At 35.0% G+C, this 25739-nt stretch overlaps 1 protein-coding gene across 4 annotated transcripts in view; it reads right to left on the bottom strand.

Moving 5' to 3' along the window:
- Positions 1-1051: 1051 nt before the first annotated feature.
- The window catches only part of LOC109094468 (KAT8 regulatory NSL complex subunit 3), a 30360-nt gene continuing 5672 nt past the window's right edge, over positions 1052-25739 (bottom strand). For 3 of the 4 annotated variants that reach the window (XM_042762795.1, XM_042762794.1, XM_042762796.1), the window contains exons 7-22: positions 23652-23768; positions 23353-23451; positions 20966-21037; positions 20801-20875; positions 20521-20678; positions 20367-20430; positions 19970-20158; positions 19189-19345; positions 18621-18698; positions 16960-17139; positions 13137-13224; positions 10049-10173; positions 9195-9283; positions 8907-9096; positions 4548-4660; positions 1052-1571 (exon numbers count right to left, since the gene is read on the bottom strand). In XM_042762795.1, coding sequence (XP_042618729.1) covers positions 1569-1571; positions 4548-4660; positions 8907-9096; positions 9195-9283; positions 10049-10173; positions 13137-13224; positions 16960-17139; positions 18621-18698; positions 19189-19345; positions 19970-20158; positions 20367-20430; positions 20521-20678; positions 20801-20875; positions 20966-21037; positions 23353-23451; positions 23652-23768 — 1797 coding nt within the window. In that variant the 3' untranslated portion in view covers positions 1052-1568. The remainder of the gene's footprint in view (positions 1572-4547; positions 4661-8906; positions 9097-9194; positions 9284-10048; positions 10174-13136; positions 13225-16959; positions 17140-18620; positions 18699-19188; positions 19346-19969; positions 20159-20366; positions 20431-20520; positions 20679-20800; positions 20876-20965; positions 21038-23352; positions 23452-23651; positions 23769-25739) is intronic. The other variant, XM_042762797.1, reaches the window with a different exon arrangement.

The following is a 25739-nucleotide window of genomic DNA, read 5'->3' on the forward strand; positions in this document are numbered from 1 at the left end:
ATTATTAGTGGATAGAAAATATACACTTTCAGTGTAATTAAATAAATATTCAGTAAAATGTACAAAATAAAAGACAATTATTTAATATTTTAATAAAATTTAATATTTTATTTTACTGTCATCATAATGCGTTATGATGTTCTTATAAACCCCAAAATAAGTTTTTCACACATGAAATTATATAGCTGCCATAAAATTATTTATACAGATTATTTTATAATGTAAGAGCCGGTATTTACGCACAATGTGTATGGTTTGTCATCTGCTTCCACTTATTTTAGCAGTATGATGTTGCAAACTTGTATTTGTTATCATATTATTTTCATTTATTATCATATTCACAAACACACTGTAGTTTTACTGTTTACATCACTTTGTTATTCTTTTACAATGTTAGAAAAAAAAATGTAGATAATCAGAAATACCAGGTGCTGGTAATTTTCTGTCAGGACATTATCCGTTAATTTTACAAACATTTCCTTTAACCTTAAAACAAAACACAATGCAATGTATCATTTATAAGGATTATAATTATTAATTCCTTCATATTTACACAGTATACTGGACCTTATATACATCTGCTAATGAAAGTTCTGCGCATTCACAAATATCTTCTGCATTGAAAAATAAGTTGGATAATATACTTGGGTCCTTGGTATCAAACGTTTTGGCAACCTCTGCCCTGCGAGTTTCTTTCAGATAAAACAGACATGCATTTTAGTCTGGGACTAGGCTTAAGTCTTGTCTGTGAAACCGGGGGTTATGTTTTGAGGGCACAAACTGCTGCATTAATAAGTGTCTACCTTTCCGTTTCATGCTTGTCAACCTCCACTAGTTTCCCTCATTAGGGGCAATAAAAACAGTCAGCAATCAAAACAATAGTGACTTAATCAGGCAGACATATTATTATCCCTGTTGGCATAATCATGAGGGTTATTTGAAGGACAGCTATCCTGATGTTGTGAGGAAAGACTGATGCATAAAAGACAGTGGACATACAAAATGTTGGGGAAAAATCAATAATAATAAAAAAAAAAAAACTCTTGTGTCGTCTTTTAAATATCTTGATTTTATTAGCAGTATTTTGACAGTTAAATGGTCCATTTTTCTCAGGCTCTTTATGGTTGTGAGGAAATAAAGCTCAGGCTCTGCTGGGGTTCTGTGCAAATGTTTAACAACAAACCTTTCTGGCAAAATGAAACAAATCAAAAATTATATTTTGGCAAAACATTTTTATGAACTAGATGGAATGACTGTTAAAACTGTTAAGAATAATAAGTGCATTTTCCAATAAATTACCCATGATGCTGTACAACCAGAGTATAACAGAATAAGGAAAAAGAAAATAGATAAATTAAGTGTAAAGTCAAGTTTTCATCCACATGTGCAAGAAAGTGTCTATAGATGGCGCTTTTGCAGGTTGTAAGGTAAATCAGCAGACTCTGAGGCTTTAAACCGGGTTTCTTCATTTGATTCCTCTCGGTTCATCTGTTCATGCTTTTGGATGCTCATTGGATGTGTGACTGACGGCCATTTCAGCTTCATGTCGTCCATTTCAGAGTTTCTGGTCACTGCAAGATAAAATACTGATTGAACACATTACCATAACTATATAATACAGTGCTCTGGATGAGTGACGTTCCAAAAGTGATCATATTTCTTACAATGAAGTTATTGTTTTTTTATGTAGGCCTACTTCCATAGTTCCATTACACAAAGGCACAAGGCAAACATAGGGAAAAGTTGCACATCTCAAAGCATGCAAAACAGAACAACAGCAACAATAAAAACACAAAATGAATTAGGGCAGTAACATAAATTTGAAAAGCTTTAGAATTTGTATTGTTTTTATAAGCTTCTTATTTTGTGATCTCATATTAGAAAGGGTTTCTAAGTATATTTTAAGATCAGTTTTACAAAATGTAATATATGATGGTTTCTTTTGAATTACTTTTGACTTATGAATATAACAGATTTATAATGTAAATCTGTTTATCAGAAAAAGATGGGTTTTGATAAAGTAAAATATCATGAGGTTCTAAATTAAGGGCTTTGTTTAATTATTATTATTATTATATCTATTTTAAAGACATAATTAAACTGTTTGTCAAAAAAGGAGAGACCATTATCAAAAAATTGGATATTTTGTACGCTTGTATTATTAATATTTACATCAGAGAAAATGTTTAAAATTATTATGCCACTGGGAATAGCCTTAATTACTTTTTAAAATTGTTTTTAGTTTACAAAAAAGCCACATTTCGTAATAAAATTAGGGTAAGTGAATAATTGCCCATTCTTGTCAATAAGCTGGTTTAAAATTAATGTTATGCTGAACCCAATTCTTCACATACAATGACTTGTTATTATGAGTGATATTACCATTGTTCCAAATAAAACACCTGCTAGGAGAAAAATTGTGTTTGTACAAATGTGACCAGTAAAGTAATGCTTGTTTGTGATAATTGGCCAAAGCTATAGGAAGTTTGCCAGTTATATAAGGACACTGCAACAAAAAAAATGCAATCCCCCAAGTTTTTCAAATGATATGGGACAATATTGAAAATAATTATTTGATTATTTTTTTTTTTTTTAGTTTTTAAGGCAATTACTTTTTAAAATTTGGTTGAAAATCATAACATTAAGAACATTTAACCCACCATCAGGTAGTTTATTAATAAGGACACTTTTTTATTTTATGAAGTTTGTTTCTCCAGATGAAATTAAAGAGTATTTTATCCATTTGTGAGCATATATCCTTTGGGGCACGAAGTGAAGAAAGGAGGTATGCTGCTCTCGAAAGACCTTCTGCCTCACTTAATAAAATTCTTCCTTGAATAGAAAGATCTCTCGCCAACCATGAATTATACCTCTTTTGCATTTTTTCCACAACAGGTATAAAATTTTAATAAAAAATAAAGTAGTTTATCAACCCAAATAGTTTATCATGCTTTTAACAGGAATATTACATACAGTGGATATGTTGTTGTTTTTAAGCTGTAGGATCTCACACTTAGATTTAAATTCAATACTCAGCGCTGCTTTGTTTACAGCAGTAACCAGGGAAATGCTTTATTTGCTGTTCCAGAAGTGCCACCTGCTGTCAAAGAGTGAATCTGCATTTCATTCAGTCCATCTACTGTTTCTGTTTAAAATTACATCTAATTTAATATAATTTAAATCAAAAACTGCTCATGTATGCAGCATCTTTGTTTGGATTGTGATTAAAAGTGTTCCCTCTAATTTTAAAGGGTTTTTTTTTTTTTTACTTTAAAAGTTCAGCCTATAATGGAGCAAAAAACATCTTGTTCATGTAGTCATATTTTCATTCTAGGTTCTCTTGTTTTAAAAAAATAAAATGAATATTAACAATTCAGTATCAAGGTCTGCCTATTTGTTTGTATAAAAAAGAATTATCAAGACTGGCGAATCTCAACTGACTTTTGACAGTCAGTGTGAACATTGATGTGTTTCCCAATGTTCTATCCAGTGGTGAACCTTAAGAGAAAAATTTCAGTAACTTGTTAACTAATAATTTTGATTATTGTCAAAAGTAGGCTATTAGTACTTCTGTTCCAAGTTGATACTGAAATTTTAAAAACGTAACAAAACCGGGTGCTCTGCAGCACTGGTAGAACTAAGTACAGACTCAATTCAGAACTCGCTCATATTTATATCGCTTTCCGTGAATAGTGATATGCAATAGCCAATCAGAAGTGTTTAACTTAGTCAGAATCAACAAATTTTCCACTTGACCATTTTAAATACTTAATTGAAAAATATTTTAAGAATACAAGTCAATATTTTTTAAATTATATATATTTTCGTTAATATTATTAGCATTAATGAACTGATTTTTTATTTATTTATTTTTTGCTATGGTACTGATATTGGTTTTGAATTTTATAGGTAAGTCATGGCCATAACTATGTTTTTAAAGACTTGGAGAGAGGAATTAGATAGAAGGAATAGAAGGAATTAGAGCATGATCCTTGTCTTTTATTCCGGCTGTAATTAAACTAAAAATGTCCTGGAAAAGTCCTGGAAAATGATCACAGAAAAAGAGCCCTGTATGACCTTGACCTATATATACATTCACTCATTCAGCAGTGACTATTATTTGTGTGCTACTGCTAACATCTATACAAAGTTTACTGAGCTAAAATTACAGTCAAGGCATAGTATTTTTATGACTAACAAGCATTTTTAAATGAACTAAACCATTACAAATACCTAAAGGGATCCAAAACAAAAATGACAAGCATATAATTATGCTCTTCAGAGTGATTAAGCAAACAATTACACCTCATCTCTCTGCATGCTCAATGAGACGGTTACTACAGCAATGCTCCGACGACACACCGCAGAGCGCTGAAGCGAGGAAACTAAATAGATAAAAAATTAACAAAAAATAAATACATTTTGGGATAAACCCCCTGAAAAATCAATGTTAATGAATATCCTGAATGACTTTGATGAGCTCCTCTAATTTGTCGCAGTGAGATGAAGTGAAGTAACAGACAGCTGTGCTTCGGCGTGTCACACACCTGGTTGTCCGGTGCGCTGTGAGCAGGCGCTGGCGTCACCGTGTGGCTGAGAGCAGGAATCCTGCTGGGCTGCCCACGCAGTGTCACTGTGATAGTGGTGGGAACTTTGAGTCCTGCAGACAACACACACACACACACACACACACACACACACAAACACGCACACACACACACACACACACACACACACACACACACACACACACACACACAAAACTCCATGTTTCATGGGGACTTTACACAGACATAATGATTTTTATACTGTACAAACTGTATTTTCTATACCCTAACTCTACCCATAAACACAATGCTTACAGAAAATACTCTACACTTCACATTTTCATAAACAATAATAAACAAATAATAATAATAATAAAATAAATAAATAAATGTGTAATTTATAAAGTCACAAGGACCAGAATTTGTCCCTACAAGATCAAAATTTATTGGTATGACTTATTCTTACTATCCTGACATAGGGAATACCAGGACAACAACAACATACACACACACTGGTTTCAATGTTTTATGGGGAAATTCCATAGAAGTAATGAATTTTATACTGTACAAACAGTATATTTTATCCTATAATCCTACCCCTAAACACAACCCTAATTTATTTATTTATTTTTTTTCAAAAAACATCATGATTTTTAAGCTGTTTTCCTCATAAGGGACCTAAAAGTGTACCCACAAGGTCAAAATTTTGGGTATTACTATACTTTTGGGTGCATACCAGGACCACACACACACACACACACATTACAGGAATCTCGTGCTATGAAATATCTATATATATATATATATATATATATATATATATATATATATATATATATATATATATATATATATATATGTATGTAAGAATGTGAAATCTTTCTCCTAAATCTTATAAATACAGGTTGTTTGTAAACATATGTAAGAATGTGAAATACTTATTTAAAAATAAAATAAATAAATGAGACAAAATTATTAGGTGATGTATTAGTATGCAAGCATGCCTCTTATTATTTGCTTATTAAGTACTTTTACTCGTTTATAAATCACTCAATGACCTAGGACCAAAATATATGGCAGATATTTTCACTGAATATAAACCTAACAGACCACTCAGATCATTAGGATCGAGTCAGTTAGAAATACCAAGGGTTCACACAAAACAAGGGGGGTCTGCAACAAGGGGAGTCCACCGTCCGCAGTTAGAATCAGCTTCCAGAAGGGATCAGATGTGCTAAAACATAAATCACATTCAGATCTAGACTCAAAACTCATATTTTATTTGTGCAATTATTGAATGAGCACTGTGCGATGTCCGAACTGATTGCACTGTATCTTACGTATTCACTGTATTTTATGTAAAATCATTTTCTATTTTTAACTGCTTTAAATTCATTTTAAATAAGTCAATTTTTAAATAATTTCCAATGTTTTAAAATTGCTTGTTTTATTTTTGTTATTTTTCTTCATGATTTTTTTACTTTCTTTTATGTAAAGCACTTTGAATTACCATTGTGTACGAAATGTGCTACAGTATATAAATAAACTTGCCTAGCCTTATTAATTAGAATAAAATGGACAAGGGGCCTTCACCATACTCATATTTATATTTAAAATCATATTTAAAGTCTGTTATGTTTTGTCTTTAACTTAATGTGATAAAACACATTCACCATGAACAAGTAATGAATAAATTCGTGTTTTTACATATGAAGCAGGGAAATGCAACTCATAGGAGTGACACAGGGGATAAAATAATAGAATTATTATTATTATTTTTAATTCACCTCCTATAAAGCCTAAAGTCAAAACTCAGAAACTTACATTTTTGTTTATTCAGGCATTTCATAGTTTATCTGCACTTTTATCTTGAGTCCCGAGTCCTATGAAAGAGCCATTCTGTTTCGTAAAAATCTTTGTGTATAAATCGTGTCCCAAAATAAACAGTAAAACACTTAACAAGAAGATTCCCTTAACTTTCCTACCAACTATTTTCCAGAGGTGGACAAAGTACTCAATTACTTGAGTAAAAGTACAGAAGTACTTTCTTTTAAAAGTATGAAAAGTAAATTTCCTCTTTTTTATGTGAATGGACTGTTTTATTATTGTTGTGTGTAATACTTGCAAAACCTTTTGGCTCTGAAGCAACTTACAATACATTTCACCTACTGAACACACTTGTCTAGCTTGTAGTATCTTTGGAATGAAGTGGACATTTGAACAGAGTGGACAGTGAAATTGCTGTAAACAAAGACTGATAAGAAAAACAAACTTGCTTTAAAACCCATCAACACAACTGTAGCTGTATAACTTTACAACAGCAACACTGCTTTAACAAGAAAGCAAAACAGCAAGATTTATTTGACATCAAAACAAACATTCAAAAATGCTTTCTAATCGCTCTCGAGGCACTTTGATGTCTTGTTTGTGCTGCTTCAAGTCAAACACAACAGTTCTTCTGTGGCTTTATAGGTAATATTTTCATTTACACAATTTTGCAAAATCAGACAATATTGTCTAATATATACCACAATATTAATTTCTTATTATTGAATTGTTGTAAATAGATATCACATTTGCAAGTGGTCAGTGTGCTGGGAAATCACTTCACATAACCATACAAGAGTGATTACTGATAGGCTGTATAAAATAAATAAATATGTCACGTTTTAGAGAAGAAAAAAAAAATCACCCACTGACTTTCAAAGCTGCTACATAACGACTTTCTACTTCGAGGACCTTGGTAGAAATGTAGTTAGGTGAAAAGAATGATATTTGTCTTTCAGATGTAGCGAAGTAGAAAAATAATACTTTAGGACAGATACTTAAAAAGTGTACTTAAGTACAGTAATCAAGTAAATGTACTTTGTTACTGTCCACCTCTGCTTTTTTATGTTTAGTGTTCTAGTTGCATAAGTGTGCTTTGTTTCTGTACAGTTCTGAGTATTAGGCATAAGTTTAATAATAGCCTTTTTAAAATGACCTAATAATAATTAAAAATGCTAAAAAGTTAATAACTTTTTGTTTGTTTGTTCAGCTCCACCAATATTGAAAGACTTACCGAATATAAATGAATCTCTGCTGATTTAATTATTTTAAAGCATTTAGTCCATTACATTTCAGCATTTGATCAAAAGATGGTACCACAGTGTATTTTACAGTGTTTTTTTTATTTTTATTCATGTTGTGTATAATGGATTTTGTAGACAAAAATCAAAGGTCACAGACAAATGTCTGTAGGTTTGTGGGATGTGACTGCATTGTGATGAAGTGTCAGCTGGGGCCGCCAAAGTTCCTGCTGCATAATGGGTGCATGAAAAGCAACACCAATGTACTATACAGTATACTGCCTACTATTATATACTACATACAGGGTACTATCACTATTAAAAATACACAGTGTATATATATATGTATATATATATACACACATATATATACACACATATATGCTATAATAATGATGCTGTCCATCTAAATACCATTAAGTTTTCATTGTGAATCGTTAAATTGTCAAAATGTCTTAAATCTTGTCAGTCAAGTACATCACTATCTGTTCACAGTATACACTGCTTAACATAAAAAAAATACAGAATATTAGCATCTACACTTACTATTGCATTTGACTAAACAACTATGGATTAATAATCCATAATTAGTTTTTTGGTTTTGTTATTTATTCGGAATGTATTTGCATAATTTCAACTGCTGCAAAGAACACTTATTGCATGCAATTGGGAGATGAAAACAAAGCAGAATAATAATGACACAAAGAGGTAGGAAAAACGGTTTGCTGTTGGGGATTTAATGAATGTTTTTGTGAGTAGAGCAAGCCTTATGATTTACAAACTCCTCATCCAACAAAAAAAGGGAAACAAATAACAAAAACTGAGAACAGAAGCAAAATGAAAACAGAAAAATGGAACATAAACAACAGTGAGGTGGTCACATTAAGCATGAATGAAGCTGCTGTTGTGGGAACTGATCACGACTGTCATTTTTACAGCACTGCCATATAAATATTCTGGTCCTCTGGACATAACAGCAGTTTGAGTTAAAGGTCGACCCCTAGGGCACTTGTGTAAAAGTACATTAGTTCGCAAGCTGACAAACTCTTAGCTGAATCAGCCCGATATTGTAGAAGATCACCCAATAAAGCTCTTCACATGCATTAAAAAACTACAAAGTTTATGGTACATATCTACACACTCAGCTGGATGTTTATTGATCTCTCAGAACGTTTATCAGCTTAGATGCTTCACATGGACTCGACCTCTGACCTTACAGCTACTCTAGTCCCTACTCATCGCGGACGCCTCTGTTTGGGTCGCTGTGTCATCATCGGCGATGAGGACGTACCCGTGCTCTGACTGGAGACGTGGGCCAGTCCTGGCAGACTATGGGCTAGTTTGGCCAGGCCGCCGTTGGTGAGGAGATGGTGGATGGCTGTGGTTTTGGTCATCCCAGAGCCTGTCGACACGACCGGCACCGCCCGCACTAGTGTGCCGCCGCCTGGGCTGAGTGAGCTCAACACCTGCCCCTGACACACCTGAACACCACCACACACAGACAGGAGCGCTTCAGTGCCAATTATACATCAGGTTTATTATAAAGGAAGCAATAGAGATATTAGAGATGGGCCGGCACCTGTGTGGTGGAGGGGATGCCTGGTGATTTAGTGTTGATCTCCTGCAGACTGAGGCTGAGGCCCTGCAGCAGACTACTGGCAGAAGGAGCTAAACACACACACACAAAGAGTCAGAAAGGATTCTTTGAATTTTTGATCTAAATCATTGTTTGCTATGTATCACAAAAATCTGCCGTGTCATCGCATTCATGCTTAGACATACCACTGTATCAGTTCCCTTATTTGCACATATTTCATTTGAAGAAGACATGATACTGTGTGCATACACGATGCTGGTTCATGTTTATAGCACGAGAGAATATGAAACATATTCACAAAATCTTCAAACACGCTTGTTCCAGTCCAGATTTGAACTACGATGCACGCAGCAAGTGTTGTTAAACTCATCACGGCGTTTTGTGCAGAAACTGCGCTCTCATGCGTGCTCCATGTGTCGTTACACATTAAACGGGTCATGTTTACCCGAAAGCGCAGAAACTCTTTCATAAGATTTGAACTCTCCACTGTAATACGACCTCATGCATATTAGATCATAAGTGTACATTCTCATGAATAATACTAAGAAAAGCTCAGAAAACTGATGCTGTACTGTAGATTTGTACTCTCCAGCCACGGCAGCCGATCAAAGTTGGTTCAACTTTGCTTTTTGAACTGGAAGAATGAAATGGCTCCAAAAAAAACAAAAACAGCCACTTTTCCATTAATAATAAACAAAATGAGTGCTACTGTTGTTTTCACTGATGTGCAACCTGTACATATATGCTAACATCTCAAAACTGTGTTTTAGGGTTTCATGACCCTTTAAACAGAGCTTTCAGATGACCCTGTCGGCAGAATGTAATGGTGGTGGTACCTTGCGTGGCGGGGGCCTGAGCCTGGACAGGAGAGGAAGAACCCGACATTACACTCCCCTGCAGGCTGTGAAACGGCCCTTCACTGGAACCCAAAGCTCCAGACACATCTGCCAAACCTCCTGACCTAAAGGAGCACAGGACACCAGCTCAGAATCAAACCACCAACACACACACACACTGATGCCAGGGTTTTTCCTACATTGGAAATTTTGATTTAAAAATGATTTTTTTGTCCCACCAAAGCTTATTTGATGTGTAATTGTGTTTTGTGAGTGAAGCAGGCTACAGACGGAGTGACGGAGAGAACGAGCACAGCGCCCCCTCCCCCGCGGGTGCACTCTCCGTCTTCAGTTCTGTCTTTGCTCTCTCCCTCGCATCAAAATCAACTGACCCTAAAGGTCGGAAAACCAAATCCATGTTATCACGTGGTGCATTCGGAGAATATTTTTGGTGAATTACTGCTGGGTGTGAACTGCAGTCAAAAAAAAAAAAAAAAATGGCCTTATCTTCTCTTACAACTTGTGACAAGCATTCCGCACATGCAGCTGACATAACTTTAAATAAACGCAAAAAAAAAATAAAAAAAACATCTCTCCAGTTATGAAGTGCTTTGTGTGTGTGTGTGTGTGTGTGTGTGTGTGTTGACAAATCTTTCGCGATGTCCTAACAGCCAGGATTCCCACACAACATGTCCGCTAAAATCCGATTCGTGACCTAAAGCCTGGCTCACACTACAGGATTTTTAGCCCGATTTAGCCCCGATATCCCCCTCCTGAGAATCGGAGCAAACATCTTGTTGAGCACCTCGATCGGTCCCGATGTTCGGCGTGGATTATCTGGTAATGGGAGGTGTTCACCGATCGAATCTTGCACCTCCCGATCTGCTCTCGCACAAATCGAGGCAGCCCTGATTAATATCAAACATGTTTGACATTTAGGATTAAATCGGGATGATGACGGCTATGATTACGTCAGTACTTTCACAGCCAATGCACAAAACAGCTGTACGGCTCTGTTGGATACTTTCTGGACATTTTGTTGTAACACGACAGTCTGTATAATGTGTCGAAAATGCATCACAACCGTAAGGAGAAAGAGAAGCGCTGGAGTAAAATCGCCTTAGTTTTGAATGCACTGGTGGAGTACAGAAAGCTGCAAGCACGCTAGCTAACATATGTAAACAAATATCAGTGACGAACTGCTGCGTGAGATCACGTGAGGCGCTCCCTCCGGATAATCTTAATGCTATCTTGTGGTGTGTATTGCGCCGCGATGTTCAAATCTTGTAGTGTGTGCATGTTTAAGATTTGAGGGAAGATAATCTGCGAAGATTCTCCTAATGTGTGTGTTACAGCCAGATTTCATAATCGGTTAGGATTTTAAAAATCCTGTAGTGTGAGCCAGGCTTAATGTCTCCTTTGAGTCGATTCATTATAATGAATGGTTAAAGCAGTTGGTCTGCCGTCAGTGTCTGAATCGGTGTATAACAAATCATTACTTCTTAGAAGAACATACACATCTGAAATGAGAAAGTAAGTGTGCTTACCCCATTTGGCAAGAGTGTTTAGTAAAATTTAGCCTTAATAATCCACAGTATGTATAGGCCTATGACAATGTGTAGTAAATTACCTATAAAATCATTTAGTTTAAAGTTAGACTGGAGTGAGATGAAACTAGATCAAAGCACAAAGCAAGCTGTTGCTAGCTAGCTGCTAATTTTATTATATTTTATATGGCACAAAATTACACTATTACACCTTTTAATGCTACGTTTTTAATGCTACTTTTTAATTGATATGATTATACTATAATAATTATCAGGTCTATCAAAAAAAGGATTTTATCTTTCAAAACTATGAAAGCCAGTCGTGGAAAAATCACAGCTTTTTTTGCAAAGACGGCAAGAAAGGATGACAGTGAGAGTGACAGGTAATATCTGTGTCTGATAATTGCATAATTTGTAAATAGATAAATTGTGACACCTTTGACATTTCAAATATACTTTGGTATCGATGATGTTTACATGTAAAATAAGTTGTAATCGCATTCTTTTACTATCTAGCCTGACAGTGATCGTTTTTTCATGAATAAATAGGATTTAAAAAAAAAAAAAAAAAAAAAAAAAAAAAAAATCACAAACTGTTTCTTTGTATTTATTTTAAATTTAACATTTATTGTCAGTATTGGGCTTGCGGATCATGTGGGTACTAGGGTACTCTTTGCTGTGTGTGGATGACCATGTCGGTCAGCCACCACCGAAGACCAATTTTGACCCAGGAAAAACCCTGCATGCTACATAAGAAAAAACTGTTTATTCTAAGGTGTCCTTGTTACAGTGTAATTATTAATTTAAGTACTGAGTAATATTAATTAACTACATGTAACTACAGGTTACTTGCATGTAATTATGCATAATTAATTGTTATTATAATAGTAAGTTCATGTAACGAGTATCAAGGACACCTTAAAATGTGTTACCGAAAAAAAGTTTTCATTTTCTACAAGTTTATACGCAAGTTCTATGTATAAGTGGAAACTTACAAAATACAGTGCAGATGCAGGATAATGGAGTTACGCAAGAGCTGGTACATTATCTGATCCAACATGGCACAACATTGTATAAATCATGCAAATGTTGCAATAAAAACGGCGATATAAATCTTTGCAATTGGGTAATATGTATGATGTAGCTGATGAAGATCATCATTACACAATATGCTGCACGATAAATCAAAAAATAAACGACTGGCTGCTATTTTTTGTATGCACAGCTTGTTTTTTAATTTACGCGAAATTTAACGTTAATCGCGATTTATCGCACAGCCCTATAAGAATACAAACCGCACTGGTAATTAGCTCAAGATTAAAGACCTGTTCACACCATCATAAATGTTCAGAGTGAAAAAGTAGTATTTGGTGTTGTTTGATAAACACAGCAAAAACAGAAATCTCAAAGATTTGAAATCGCATGTGAATATCAGACTACATTGTATTTGGTGTTGTTTGATAAACACAGCAAAAACAGAAATCTCAAAGATTTGAAATCGCATGTGAATATCAGACTACATTTCTGTAGTCAGAAGTTACCTTTGTGCACTGAGAAGCTCAGACAGCTCTTTGGCCCCCGATACCGTTTGGCCCACTGTCAGTCCCAGGGGCTTTCCTGACAAACCCACTGCACAGAAAACACGAACATAAATGTAAATACCTTGAGGTGGCAAGATACAGTCTAAGACACCTTTTCCAAATTTTACCTGGGACTAGCATTACGTGATTTTACTGAACAAGTACACTAGCATTCAAAGGTTTGGGGTCAGCAAGTTTTTCTTTTTAAATGAATACTTTTATATTAATAAGGATGTATTAAGTTGATCAAAAATAACAGTAAACACATTTATAATGTTACAAAAGATTTCTATTTCAAATAAATGCTGTTCATTAGAATTTTCAAAATTGATAATAATCAGGAATGTTTATAATCAGCATATTATGATTTCTGAAGGATCATGTGACACAGAAGAATTGAGTAATGATGCTGAAAATTCGAAATGTTTTAAAAAAAAAAATATATATATATATATATATATATATATATACACACACACTATCGTTCAAAAGTTTGGGATCAGTAAGACTTGTAATGTTTTTTAAAGAAGTATTTTCTGCTCATCATTTATTTGATCAAAAATGCAAAAAAAAAAAAAAAAAAAAAAAAAAAAAGAAAAAAACTGTAATCTATTAGAATATAAAATAATGGTTTCTATTTAAATATCCTTTAAAGTATTATTTATATCTGTGATGCAAAGCTGAATTTCCAGCATCATGACTCCAGTATAAAAGTGTCACATGATCCTTCAGAAATCATTCTAATATGCTGATTTATTATTAGAATTATCAGTGTTGGCAACAGGCAAATATTTTTTGGAAGCTGTGATACTTTTTTTCAGGATTCTTTGATGAATAAAAAGTTAAAAAGAACAGCATTTATTTAAAATAGAAATCTTTTTTAACAATATACACTACCATTCAAAAGTTCTGGGGTCAGTAAATTTTTATTCTTTCTTTTTTTTGAAAGAAATTAAAACTTTTATTCAGCAAGGATGTGTTAAATTGATAAGAAGTGATAGAAAAGATTTATATTGTTAGAAAAGATTTCTATTTTGAATAAATGCTGTTCTTTTTAACTTTTTATGCATTAAAGAATCCTGAAAAATGTATCGCAGTTTCCAAAAAAATATTTGGCAGCACAACTGATTACAACACTGATAATTCTAATAATAAATCAGCATATTAGAATGATTTCTGAAGGATCATGTGACACTTTTATACTGGAGTCATGATGCTGGAAATTCAGCTTTGCATCACAGATATAAATTATGTTTTAAAGGATATTTAAATAGAAACCATTATTTTATATTCTAATAACATTTTGCAAGATTACAGGTTTTTTTTTTTTTTTTTTTGCATTTCTGATCAAATAAATGAGCAGAAGAGACTTCTTTAAAAAACATTACAAGTCTTACTGATCCCAAACTTTTGAACGGTAGTGTATATTAGAGGTCGACCGATATATCGGGCCGATATCTGTCATTTTTTAATATATCGGCATCGGCCGATATCCGTGTTTAGTAGCGCCGATTTAAATTCAGGCACGTCGGCGGGCAGCCCCGTGTTATTGGTGCGGTGGAAAGTGCTGTTGCCGCATGTGAAGGACCCCAAGCCAAAACTTTTGGAAGATTCAACAACAGTCCTGGGAGATAAAGGTAGTCAGAGAATTTTCACTCTGTAAATGGGGTGGAGTAGGTGGCAGTTCTCACAAACACTGCAGCGTGATTGAGGGCTACGTTACTCCGCCCCGCTCACAGACAGCACCTTGCTCGGAGAGACAGCTGTCCTGGAGCAGCACAGAACGGTGAATGACGTTTGTTCGGAAGCATGGTTTGATGCAGACAATAGCCAGGTTTCCATCCAACTCATTTACATTTAGGGATGTCAATATTTGATAATTTCCATGATCGATCGTCGTTTAAATTAACAATCAATGAATAAGCTTAATGCTGCAAAATGCGTCTGCAGCGGTATTATTATTATGTGCAAAAGCCACTCGAAAAAAAAGCTTTCTCACCCGAATTAAAGGGGTTTTAGTCTGAATAAAATGCTAGTAGCAGGACTGTAAAATGAATATGTGATTATGATCATTTGATAAAATGAAGGGAGCGCGCTGTACATTTGAGATCATTTTACTGTGTTGACTGTTTTCCCATCAAGGCGACCGCGCTGAATGCGCCTCTTTAAATGGTTTCGTGGTGCTCGTTGTTGTATTTTAAAACACAATTGCAATGTTTTCAAATGACACTATAGAATTAAAATAAAACGATCCCAAACGTAACTGTGGCGCTTGTGGCTGTGCTGCGCAGTCAGTGAACCGCTTTTTTTCACATTAAAGATTTTATGTGAGTATTAATGACCAGTACTTTATTTGATCCTGTTCTGCAAAATGTTCGATTTTGAATTTTTGCATTCCGGTAGGCATATTTGTTTTAAAAAATCCTGCATTTACAGTGCATTAGATCGTGACAGTGGGTGTGTGCGTGCAGACGAGGACGAGCGAGCGCGGGTTTGGCTAGATGTGTTTGGAGGTTGTTGCTCACGTCTCGTTCTGCACATATCCAAATGTTTCCATATTCGCAATGTATCTGAATGTTAAACTATAATATTTTTAATTTTTTTAATGTAAACTAGACGGAAAAGATCATCCTCTTCACATGAGCAAAAACGTCCTTGGCATAACAGCAGAGTGGACCGGTATTCTACGGTCTATTTAAACTGACCAGTGTAACCTTTGATATGTTTGGCTGACTGTACTTAATCTTAATAATGAACAGACTGCGATGTAAGTTTGAAGTTAGTATGCACTTTAGATGTTCTGTGTCATTTATACCAAACACAAATGTTGCTGGTTGCTAGTGTGTTTGCAGCACTACTTTTATTTATTTTTTATATATATATATTTTTTTATATTTTTCAGTTTAATTGATTTTTATTTATAAAATTTTATTTCTTTTATTTAAATGTATATTTAAGTTTGCATTTATGTTCCAACAAACTTGAAAAATTCTGCTTGAAAAATGCTCTAAAACTTTTATGTAAATGATTGACTTGATATTACCTGTTTTATATATTTAATACTTGGTCAGTTTATTGATTTGTTTGGTTAACTTTAGATATTTTTTTTAATTTTTAATACCGTGCAGTGCACAAAATTAAGAGTCGAGAGATGGTTCAAGTCAGTGCTCAATAAATGATGATAAGTTTAGAAATGTTGTGCATCCACTTATTATTAGTGTGACATGTAAAAATGAGGGGGGGGGAAAACTTCAAGATGTCGGCCCTAAAAATCGGCAGCACATATCGGCCATCGGCTGACCCTGACCTCTAAACATCGCATCGGCATCGGCATCGGCTATAGAAAAACCCATATCGGTCGATCTCTAGTGTATATATATATATATTATTGTATCATTTCTCAATATTGCTATTTTTGGTTGTTTTGATTGTCATTTATGATTGTTTTCTTCATTTAAGTTTTGTTTATTTCCATAATATCAATACAGAAAACTAGTAAGTTGTAAACAGTGGCAAGACATTTTTTCATAAAGGAGATAATTTGTAGCGCATGTGTATATGATTGACTTCCATAGCATTTTTTTCCAGTAAATGATGACAATTAACATTTTTGGGTGATCTATCCCTTTAAACTAAACATCCAACTTTAATCAATTCACAAATCAGATTAACAAAGTCATCAATCTCCCTGAAAACTTCATAAATCTTCATTCCACCCATCAATATGCCGCACATAGTTTAACCAGCGGCTCAGTAGGCTGAACGAGGCCTTTGTTTTCATTACCTTCCTGAGAAGTGGAGCCAGCCGTATTTCCCGCCGCGTCTCCGTGGGAGACGATGGTGACTTTGATCTTGGCTCTTTTGGAGGCTTTGGTGGGAGTGGGACTGGGAGTCTGTCTTCTCTTGAGGTGAAGCCTCAGGTCGTCTCGGTCCAAACCCTCCACCTGCTCACTGGGCACCGGCACTGAAACACACAACGCTGAAGAGTTAAGCACCAACAGTCTCCAACAACCTCTCGAGCTCACCGAGTGCTCAGAAGGTGCCAATACAGGTTATATGAAATCCTGCAGAGATCTGTGGGTACAGATTAAGATGCTTTCAAAACACTCAGACACAAAGTCATTTTGACATCAGTGTTTGGTTTGTGTCAAAGATGCTTTCAGAACTCCAGTGCACAAGAAGGAAATGCACTCAAGATTGCATAGTTAACATGATTTAGTACATTTGCAATTTTAGTGTGAAAATTATCTGGCCTTTTTTTTTTTTTTTTGCAGAAGTGAACCAGTTATAGTATACTGTATTTGTCATTGCTGGTTGTATTGACAGAAATGCCTTTTGACGAGCGCCTTGCAATCCTTGCATTTCTTGTAATGCATTTCTGGCAGACAAACACAAATTCTGTAGTAAAAACTTCCAATTTGATTAAACTGATTTGAAGAAATAGCAATGCTTGTGTGAAATAAAGTTAAATATTATCTAGAGTTTTCATATTGTTGAATCACAGTTATTTGTACCACGTTTCTGAACTAAACACAATGTGAAAGATTGTGTAGATAGAACTGGATTTAAATTTGAGTTTGGACTAAATGCAAATCTTTAAATAAGCACTCAAATTATCTGAACTTTTTGTTGGCCGATGCTAAGTGCAGCATACTTTTAAACCAAGGATTTAATGTTGCTTGCTTATGCATGTCCAGTGATATCTGAACTCTTCTGTCCGCACCTAATTATTCACCCAGGATCTTTTGCAAGTATGGATCATCACACACATTTATGCAGGTTACAATGCACACCAGAAGATCTAACAGCTGGATTTGCAGAAGTCTGCTACTGTTTATTATATATTAAAAGACTTAAGAAAGGTGACAGTATATGAAAAATTATTATAATGTATGCCTTTCAATTATTAGACAGATCTGTTAAACAAAGACATTAATGAAGGCAGAGAATGGGAGCTGGGTGCTACTTCTGACTCATATCAGCTGATGCCAATAATAATAATAATAAAAAAAAAAAATAATAAATAAAAAAAAAAAATAAAAAAAAATAAAAATAATAATAATAATAAATAATAAATAATATATATATATAATATATATATATATATATATATATATATATATATATATATATATATATATAGAGAGAGAGAGAGAGAGAGAGGAGAGAGGAGAGAGAGAGAGAGACGACTTTAAATGTGCTTAAGGGTCAAAAGCCAAACAATGCACCGGTTAGGGAAAATAAAAATATGACTAGGGTTTTTTTTTTTATTATTATGCATTTATGCATTCACTATTGTTAGTCCCTTTAGCAAACACAAGCTGGTGAAACAGTAAAAGGGGAATATGTGACACAGACATGACAGACAACCTTTAGTAAAGAAGGACAGATAAATGGGGCAGACTGATGGAAGACAGAAGGTAAAAGAGAAGGAGAGATACTCACCAAAGAGACATGAAGGGCTGCCAGGAGGAATGCTTTTCCTCACCAGCATATTATGTTTCATAAAAGCAGCAAACTGAGCTGTAGCGAACGGAAGACAAAGATGGAGAGAGTGAAGAAGGAAAGTAGAGGGGATAGAAAAGACAGGAATCACACACAACATTACTGCTTGATGGGATCTGAGATTCTCCTCGATATAGGGAGGATGTGACTGTAAATCCCAGAGGGTTAACGTAAGCTTTTCAACTGTAAACTGCGTAGCCCTTGTCATTTAACATGCACAGGCATCGGCAGAACAGCTCAGTGTCAGGCTTAACATGACTCAGATACACACAGGATACACTTTTGCATTCAAAAACAAAAACAGAAGTTAGGCAAGGGACGAGAGACACATTACTACCGGTTTTGTTACCAGTAATGCATAAAATTGGTTGCCGGTCATATATTTTGTGCATTTATGTCCCACCAGGCAAAAACAGCCGTAGCACTGCAAATAAAAGCACGGATGAAAATGCATCCTGTGTGTATGCTGTGTGGAGGGTTCTGGGGCTCAATCTGTGCATTTACACACCTTGCGCTTGTTTGTGTGTGAGCACAGTTCCTGAGCGCTGCATGTGCGTCTTCAGCAGCTGCGTGGCAGTAATGAGACTGGATTTCTGAGCTGGAGAAAGTCCGACCATCTTGGGTTTGGGACTGGCTGTAGGACTACTGCAGACACTGGACATATCCTGAAAGGGAAACATAATTGCAGAGGTCTGAATTACTTCACATGATCCATTGCCTCTTTATATTAACTAAATGCTCAGATTGATTTTAGACATGTTACTATGTGTTTAATTGGGTCTTTATATTAACTAAATGCTTGTGTTGATTTAGCGTAAAGAAACACGGAATTCCTAAAAATTGAATTGACAGTATACCACAGAGTTTAGCAAATTTTGGATGAATAAATCAAAAGTAGAGCTTTAAACTTAAATTAAAATAAAATAATAATCATCATCATTACTTTAAGGAATAATCAAAATTTTTCTTCAATGTTTTAATTCAAAGAGTAAATATCTGTTTTGCAGCATATATATATATATATATATATATATATATATATATATATATATATTATATATATATATATATATATATATATATATATATATATATATATATATATTATTTCAATTAATTAGACACTCTTTTTGATTACTACAATTAAATTAAACCATTAAAATAGAAAAAAAACATAATTTGGGAAAAATTAAACCGAATAGAAATTTTCTACGTAGTTGAGGATAAAGCTAACAAAACTTACACATATCTCCTGGTGTATCCAACATTTGTTTTCAAAATCTTCTCACCTCAGATCCAGACGGGGAGATGGGTACCCTCACAGCAGGTGAAGAGGGCCGTGACCTCTCAAGGTCAAAGGGCAGCTCACGACGAGGTTTCTTCTTCTTCTCTGCATCCAAATCTCGAGTTTCACCGGAGCCATGGCCATGGCTCTCAGTACGGGTCAAAACTCCTGTCAGAAAATCAACTATCTCATCCTGGAAACAAAGGGGAAATCAACTATCTCATCCTGGAAACAAAGGGGAATAGAGGACACACAAGACAGAGCAGTCAGCTTTCCCTAAAATTAGACTTTAGCTGGTTCTGACCTTTAATTTCATCTTGAATGACACGTGAAATCAAGCTTAACTGATTTGAATACTATGCTCGTTGATTTTGATGGGAAGAGAAGTGAGAAGTACTGACTTGAATGCAGCGATCCACCATGGTCTGGGTCAGGCCTTCCATCTTCATCTTAGTGGAGTTGATCCTGTAAACCAAGCCGAATGCTTTCAACCAGTCTATACAGAGTGCTTCCCCAGAAACACACACCTGAATGTCTGAAGACACGATCACAAACCTCAAGTTGTCGTCTGCCCCTCCGACAACTACCATGCTGTTATCAGCCTGAATCTTCTCCCTGAACTCCTCCATGTTCTCAGGACTGCACTGAAGTGTGTTCTGCCCGACCACAAACAGCACTGGAGTCTTCATGTCCAACAGCGGATCATCGACATCCTGACAAACACAGTCCGAACATTATACTTCAGCCAGCAATGTTTAAACCATCTGCTGAATGTTCTCATGCTGCTCATCATGGCAAAGAGCAGGGAGAAACTATGAACTGTGTTTCCTCTTACCCCTCGTGGCCCATTGACAGTTTGGAGGGGGAAACCCAAACACACAACAGCAGTCACATACTCCATAAGGGACACCTGGACACAAACACAGACATAAATTCATCAGTTCACAGCCGATCATAGATGGCAATGCAGAAAACTAATGGAGAGTTTAGAGAGACTTACATGACAAGAGATCAATGACCCCACATTCCAGCCCACCAAGATGATCGGCTTGTGAGGAAAGTGATTGTGAACCTAGAGCAAAAGAACACAATTACCAAATATGAACATGACAATTTAAAATGACATAATATGAACATGACAATTTAAAATGACATACATTTCTATATATATATATATATAATATAATATATATATTACTATATATATATATATATATGATTTTTTTATTTAAAATGACATACATTTTTTTTTCTCAAGTGTTTTAATAGAACATAATTTTTAATAAAATTTAGTTTTTTAAAAATTTAAGATTATTAAGATTTATATAATTATATAGATTTTTTAGTTGTGTATACAACAAAAATTTCAACATAAGGTGGATTGTTATTATTTTCATTCTAGACCAATTTCCACAAAAAGTGCTCTCTATAAATGTTACACAGATTTGTACAAACGATTAAGGAACTTAAGTACAAGCTTTTAATTTCTTATATTTACTAGACAATCACAAATTGATAAAATAGATTTAGGACATCTTGCATTTATCTGATGTGATCAGCTAAGGGGAAAAAAAAAAGAAGAAAAACCTTTTAAATTCTTATACAATAATACTTTCAGAAAACAACAGTAAAATTACAATACTAATATTTGTCTTAAAGGGGCACTGGGCAATTTTTGAATATTTGATTTTAGATTTTGTGTAATGTGTAATATCGAATCTCTAGAAGCTAGTAGGCAGTAAGGGGTAAGTCTAGTAATGATAAGGAGAAGAGAACGCTCAGGACGGATATTAACAGATCGACTACAGATAGCAAGAGATCGCAGATAAAAAAAAAAAAATAATAATAATAATTAAAAAAAGAGGAGATTTTCAGAGGAACAAAAAACATTAAAAAGAAGGGTTACGATCAGGCAAGAGGTAGAACCCGTGTAAATATTGGAGCAGCTTTCCAGCGGTGGAGAAACTCAAGGAGCGTGAAGGCCTGGAATCGGACGTTGCTTTGCTTTCAAACATTTATATGCAGACCTTAAAGCTTCCCTTTTGTTGATAACAAATTTTGTAAGATGGTTGGCACATGCTGCATTTTCAACCCAAACTCAGCACTTGTACAACTCTTGTGGAGCTCAAATTTGCTGCTAAGCGTTCATTCTGAACACTGAGTGCTATTGAAAGCTACACGAAGCATAAAATAAGTGCATTTTAAATGTATCTGAAAATGCAGCTAATTTTCTTATATAGATATACACATACGCACACACAATTCACATGGATCACTGGAGATCAGAAAATACAATCACTGCTTTATATATATTTCTCTAAAGCAAAAGTGTCATTGGCTAGCTAGTAGGGCTGCTCCCTTATAGTTGACTAATCATTAGTCGACAGAAAAAAAAATAAATAAATAAAAAAAAAATAATAATAATAATAATAATAATATTAATAATGAAAATTCCACAGGCGAAATCACGCAGTCCGTGACGGACAGATCATTAAGGGCTGGTCTATGTGGGCCTACATCGGGCAGGACATCCAAACGCTCACCTATCATTCATCGACCTCAAATATAGCTTATCATCTGAAATATGTAAGTCTTAGCAACTTTACATGGCCGCTCAATCTAATGTTAACCAAGAGAAATGTGCACTATTCAGTGTCTGAGCAGAGAGGAGCTGAACAGCAATGTGCTCACTGCAGGACAGATTGAGGCGCCGCTGCACTCACTTACTCTTAAAATACTGGTCATTTTTGCTCATACAGATAAGAGTAATACAGCATTCAAATCTGTAAAGACTCTACGTTTATTTGTTAGCACTTACAATAAAAACAAATAGCGCTTTTGTTAAATAATGAAAGCAAACAGGATGCACTTTCTGCCGTCTCGTTCTCTGTGAACTTGAGCGCGAAACACCGTGTATATCTTTACCTTACAGACATGAAAAAATGTATCTATAGAAAGTGTAATGTCTGCTTTCAAATGAACCTATTCAAATGGAAAACAAATTCTCAGATTATAGAATCAGTGTGAAACATGCATACAGGCGCATCCACTACTGCGGAGATGATGAGTCAGTGTCGTCGACTTCATCTCTTAAACCAAAAACAAAGAAAACACTAGTTTATAAAATTATTCAAATGTTAATGCGGTCTCCTTACTGTTTTTCACTGACACATTCATGACCATTACTTCTGTCGATGCGCTGTGGCAAGCTTTATTCATGCACATTAGCCTACATAGGCAATTAAAGGCTCATAAAAATGATTTATATGGTTTATTAGTAAACGTGTGATTAGTCGACTAATGCTTAAAATGAACGACTACTAGTCGACCAGAAAAATCTTTAGTCAAGGACAGCCCTAATAGCTAGAGCTGTGTGTTGTTTTGTACCTCAATGACTTTTCCTCTGACTGTGCCGATCATGTGCTCTACACACTGCGTGATTCCGATGTTGGCTCCACTGCCCACATGAACGTTAATGGGAATAACCTGAATCACCAAAACAAATAGACACAAAATGTAGAATCAGTTTTATTTAAATCAGAAACTGAAAGGACTCTATGAATGGACAATATTTGATTTACAAATTGTGTTAATCTCAATGAAACCAAGTCTACATCTGAAATTATGATGAAGAACACAAAATCAAAGTGTTTGAGACAGCTGTATTTGCCTGTGATTTTGCATACCTTCCCTAGACAGGAGAGCTGAGACTGCCAGAATCTCATTCGTCTAGAGGTAGAGAAGGTGGGATTTGTTGGTCCTGATGGAGCTATCAGGATCAGGGGGGATCCAGGAAGTTTACTCTGAAAAAATAAACATGAGCACGCAAATCAGATTCAGACATCAATCTAGACATCCATCAGGAGTATAGCAGACATTTCCTGTTAAAGACTTTTATATTACACAGAGTTCAAATTTAAGGAAGTCCAGGTCCAATACCCTCAAATTCAAGGACTTAATGTGGAGACAAGTGAGAGCAAGGTTACATTGTGTCACCTTGTAAGATACATTGTTACAGTTTTCATGAGTCAAACACAACAAGACGCGGAATGAAAAAGTTTTTCAGGAGTCTCAGCAGCAGAGGCGGTGCAACTCTAACGATATGTGAATAATCCCGCCCACTTTAAAGCGGTATTGAACTGCAGTGGAAACGCAAGCCAAGCTGAGTCGTACCACACAGTGGAAAAGCACCATAATTGTTGTATTTCTGTTTTGCATAAAACTGAAGAATATTTAGTACATCCTATACTGTATTCTAAAATGATCTGATATTAACTTTTGCATGGATTTAAAAGAGCTTAGGCTTAAGTAACCAGAAGTTTTAAGATATATGAATATGCTTTTAAGTTTTTCTTGCTTCATGGGTTTGCAGCTTAACAAGCAAAGCAATTCAACATTAATTTTACGGTGTGTCTGTGAAATGTTGAGGTACCATCGTAGTAGTTTCATGCAAATATGAACGTCATGGCAACGAACAACACAAAGTACCTCATGCAGGAAACACTTATCGAAATGAGCGAAATGCGAAATACTACCACAAACAAATATCTCCCGTCCTCAATAACCCTGTAAAGCCTGACATATTAAATAATAGTCAGAAAAAAAAAAAATATATTTTTTTTTAATTGAAGTTTATTTGAACCTTCAAATAAAACATTAAAAATGAATCTTCAAAACAAATATGGTGCAGATGCTGGTATTCATATAGCCAAAAAGTGAGATTAAATTCAGATACCTTGTAATGTAAATCAGTGGGATATTTATAACAGTATAGCAGACCACTTACATCAAATGCATATAAATTTCAGTTGCCACTCTACATCTCCTAACAAAATGTCTTAAGACAATATTTAAATGTTTAGTTTTGTAATCAAATTCAAAGCTCTGCAATTTGTATTATTGGGTCAAACAAATAATGCAATGCAATACAATGATGGTTGAGAGCAGTATTGTGCAAGTTACTCTGGAAATTTAATTACATTACAGATTACTCTCCTTTTAAAAATAATCAAGTTCTGATGAATTTATTTCAAAAGTAATTAGTTACATTACTTTTTTCTGTACAGCAATGAAATTTACATGAAATAGTATGTTTCATGTCGCCTAGCCACAACATCCCAGCATAAACACTCCTAATAAAATGTGTTTTAAAGCATCAACATTCAAAAACAACTGTTATTTTTAACTAAAAGCAAGCACAGGCTGCTGCGTGCATGGTCTGACATGGCAGAATGCGAGCAAAGAGCTCTCCCTTTATAATCTCCAAAAAGCTGACATCTCAGTTCATCGCGATCTCACACATCTCTGTTATACCACAATGAATATACACATAATGAATCGTTCACAATGTCTACAATTTGTGTGTTAATGAAAGGATTCATGAGCATGCAAATTTCAGCACTACACAGGAGCGCCGGCGTCTGAGCGGTGATTGGATTCTAACACCTCTGATTGGCCACTGCGTTCCAGAAATCAACACTGCTCAACGCTGCAAACACGTGTTATAAATAGAAACTCTGCCTATGCCTATTATATTAGTTGTTTTTGTTTCAATAGATGAATAACAATTTATTTGTTTTTAGATATTTTTTGTTTGGATATTTCTATTTTTCAGGAGTCCCATGATTCATTTTATTCTCCTGCGTCCTGCACACAGACAAGTCTCTACCCACCCACACTCACCCAGATCTCGTCGCGCGCTGCACTCTGTTGCATCGGGTCTCACGGCAGTGCAGGTCTCTAATCCACTGGCACTGGACTCCACAGTATAACTT

The sequence above is a fragment of the Cyprinus carpio genome, chromosome A8 (assembly GCF_018340385.1).
Source record: "Cyprinus carpio isolate SPL01 chromosome A8, ASM1834038v1, whole genome shotgun sequence".
NCBI classification, from domain to species: domain Eukaryota; kingdom Metazoa; phylum Chordata; class Actinopteri; order Cypriniformes; family Cyprinidae; genus Cyprinus; species Cyprinus carpio.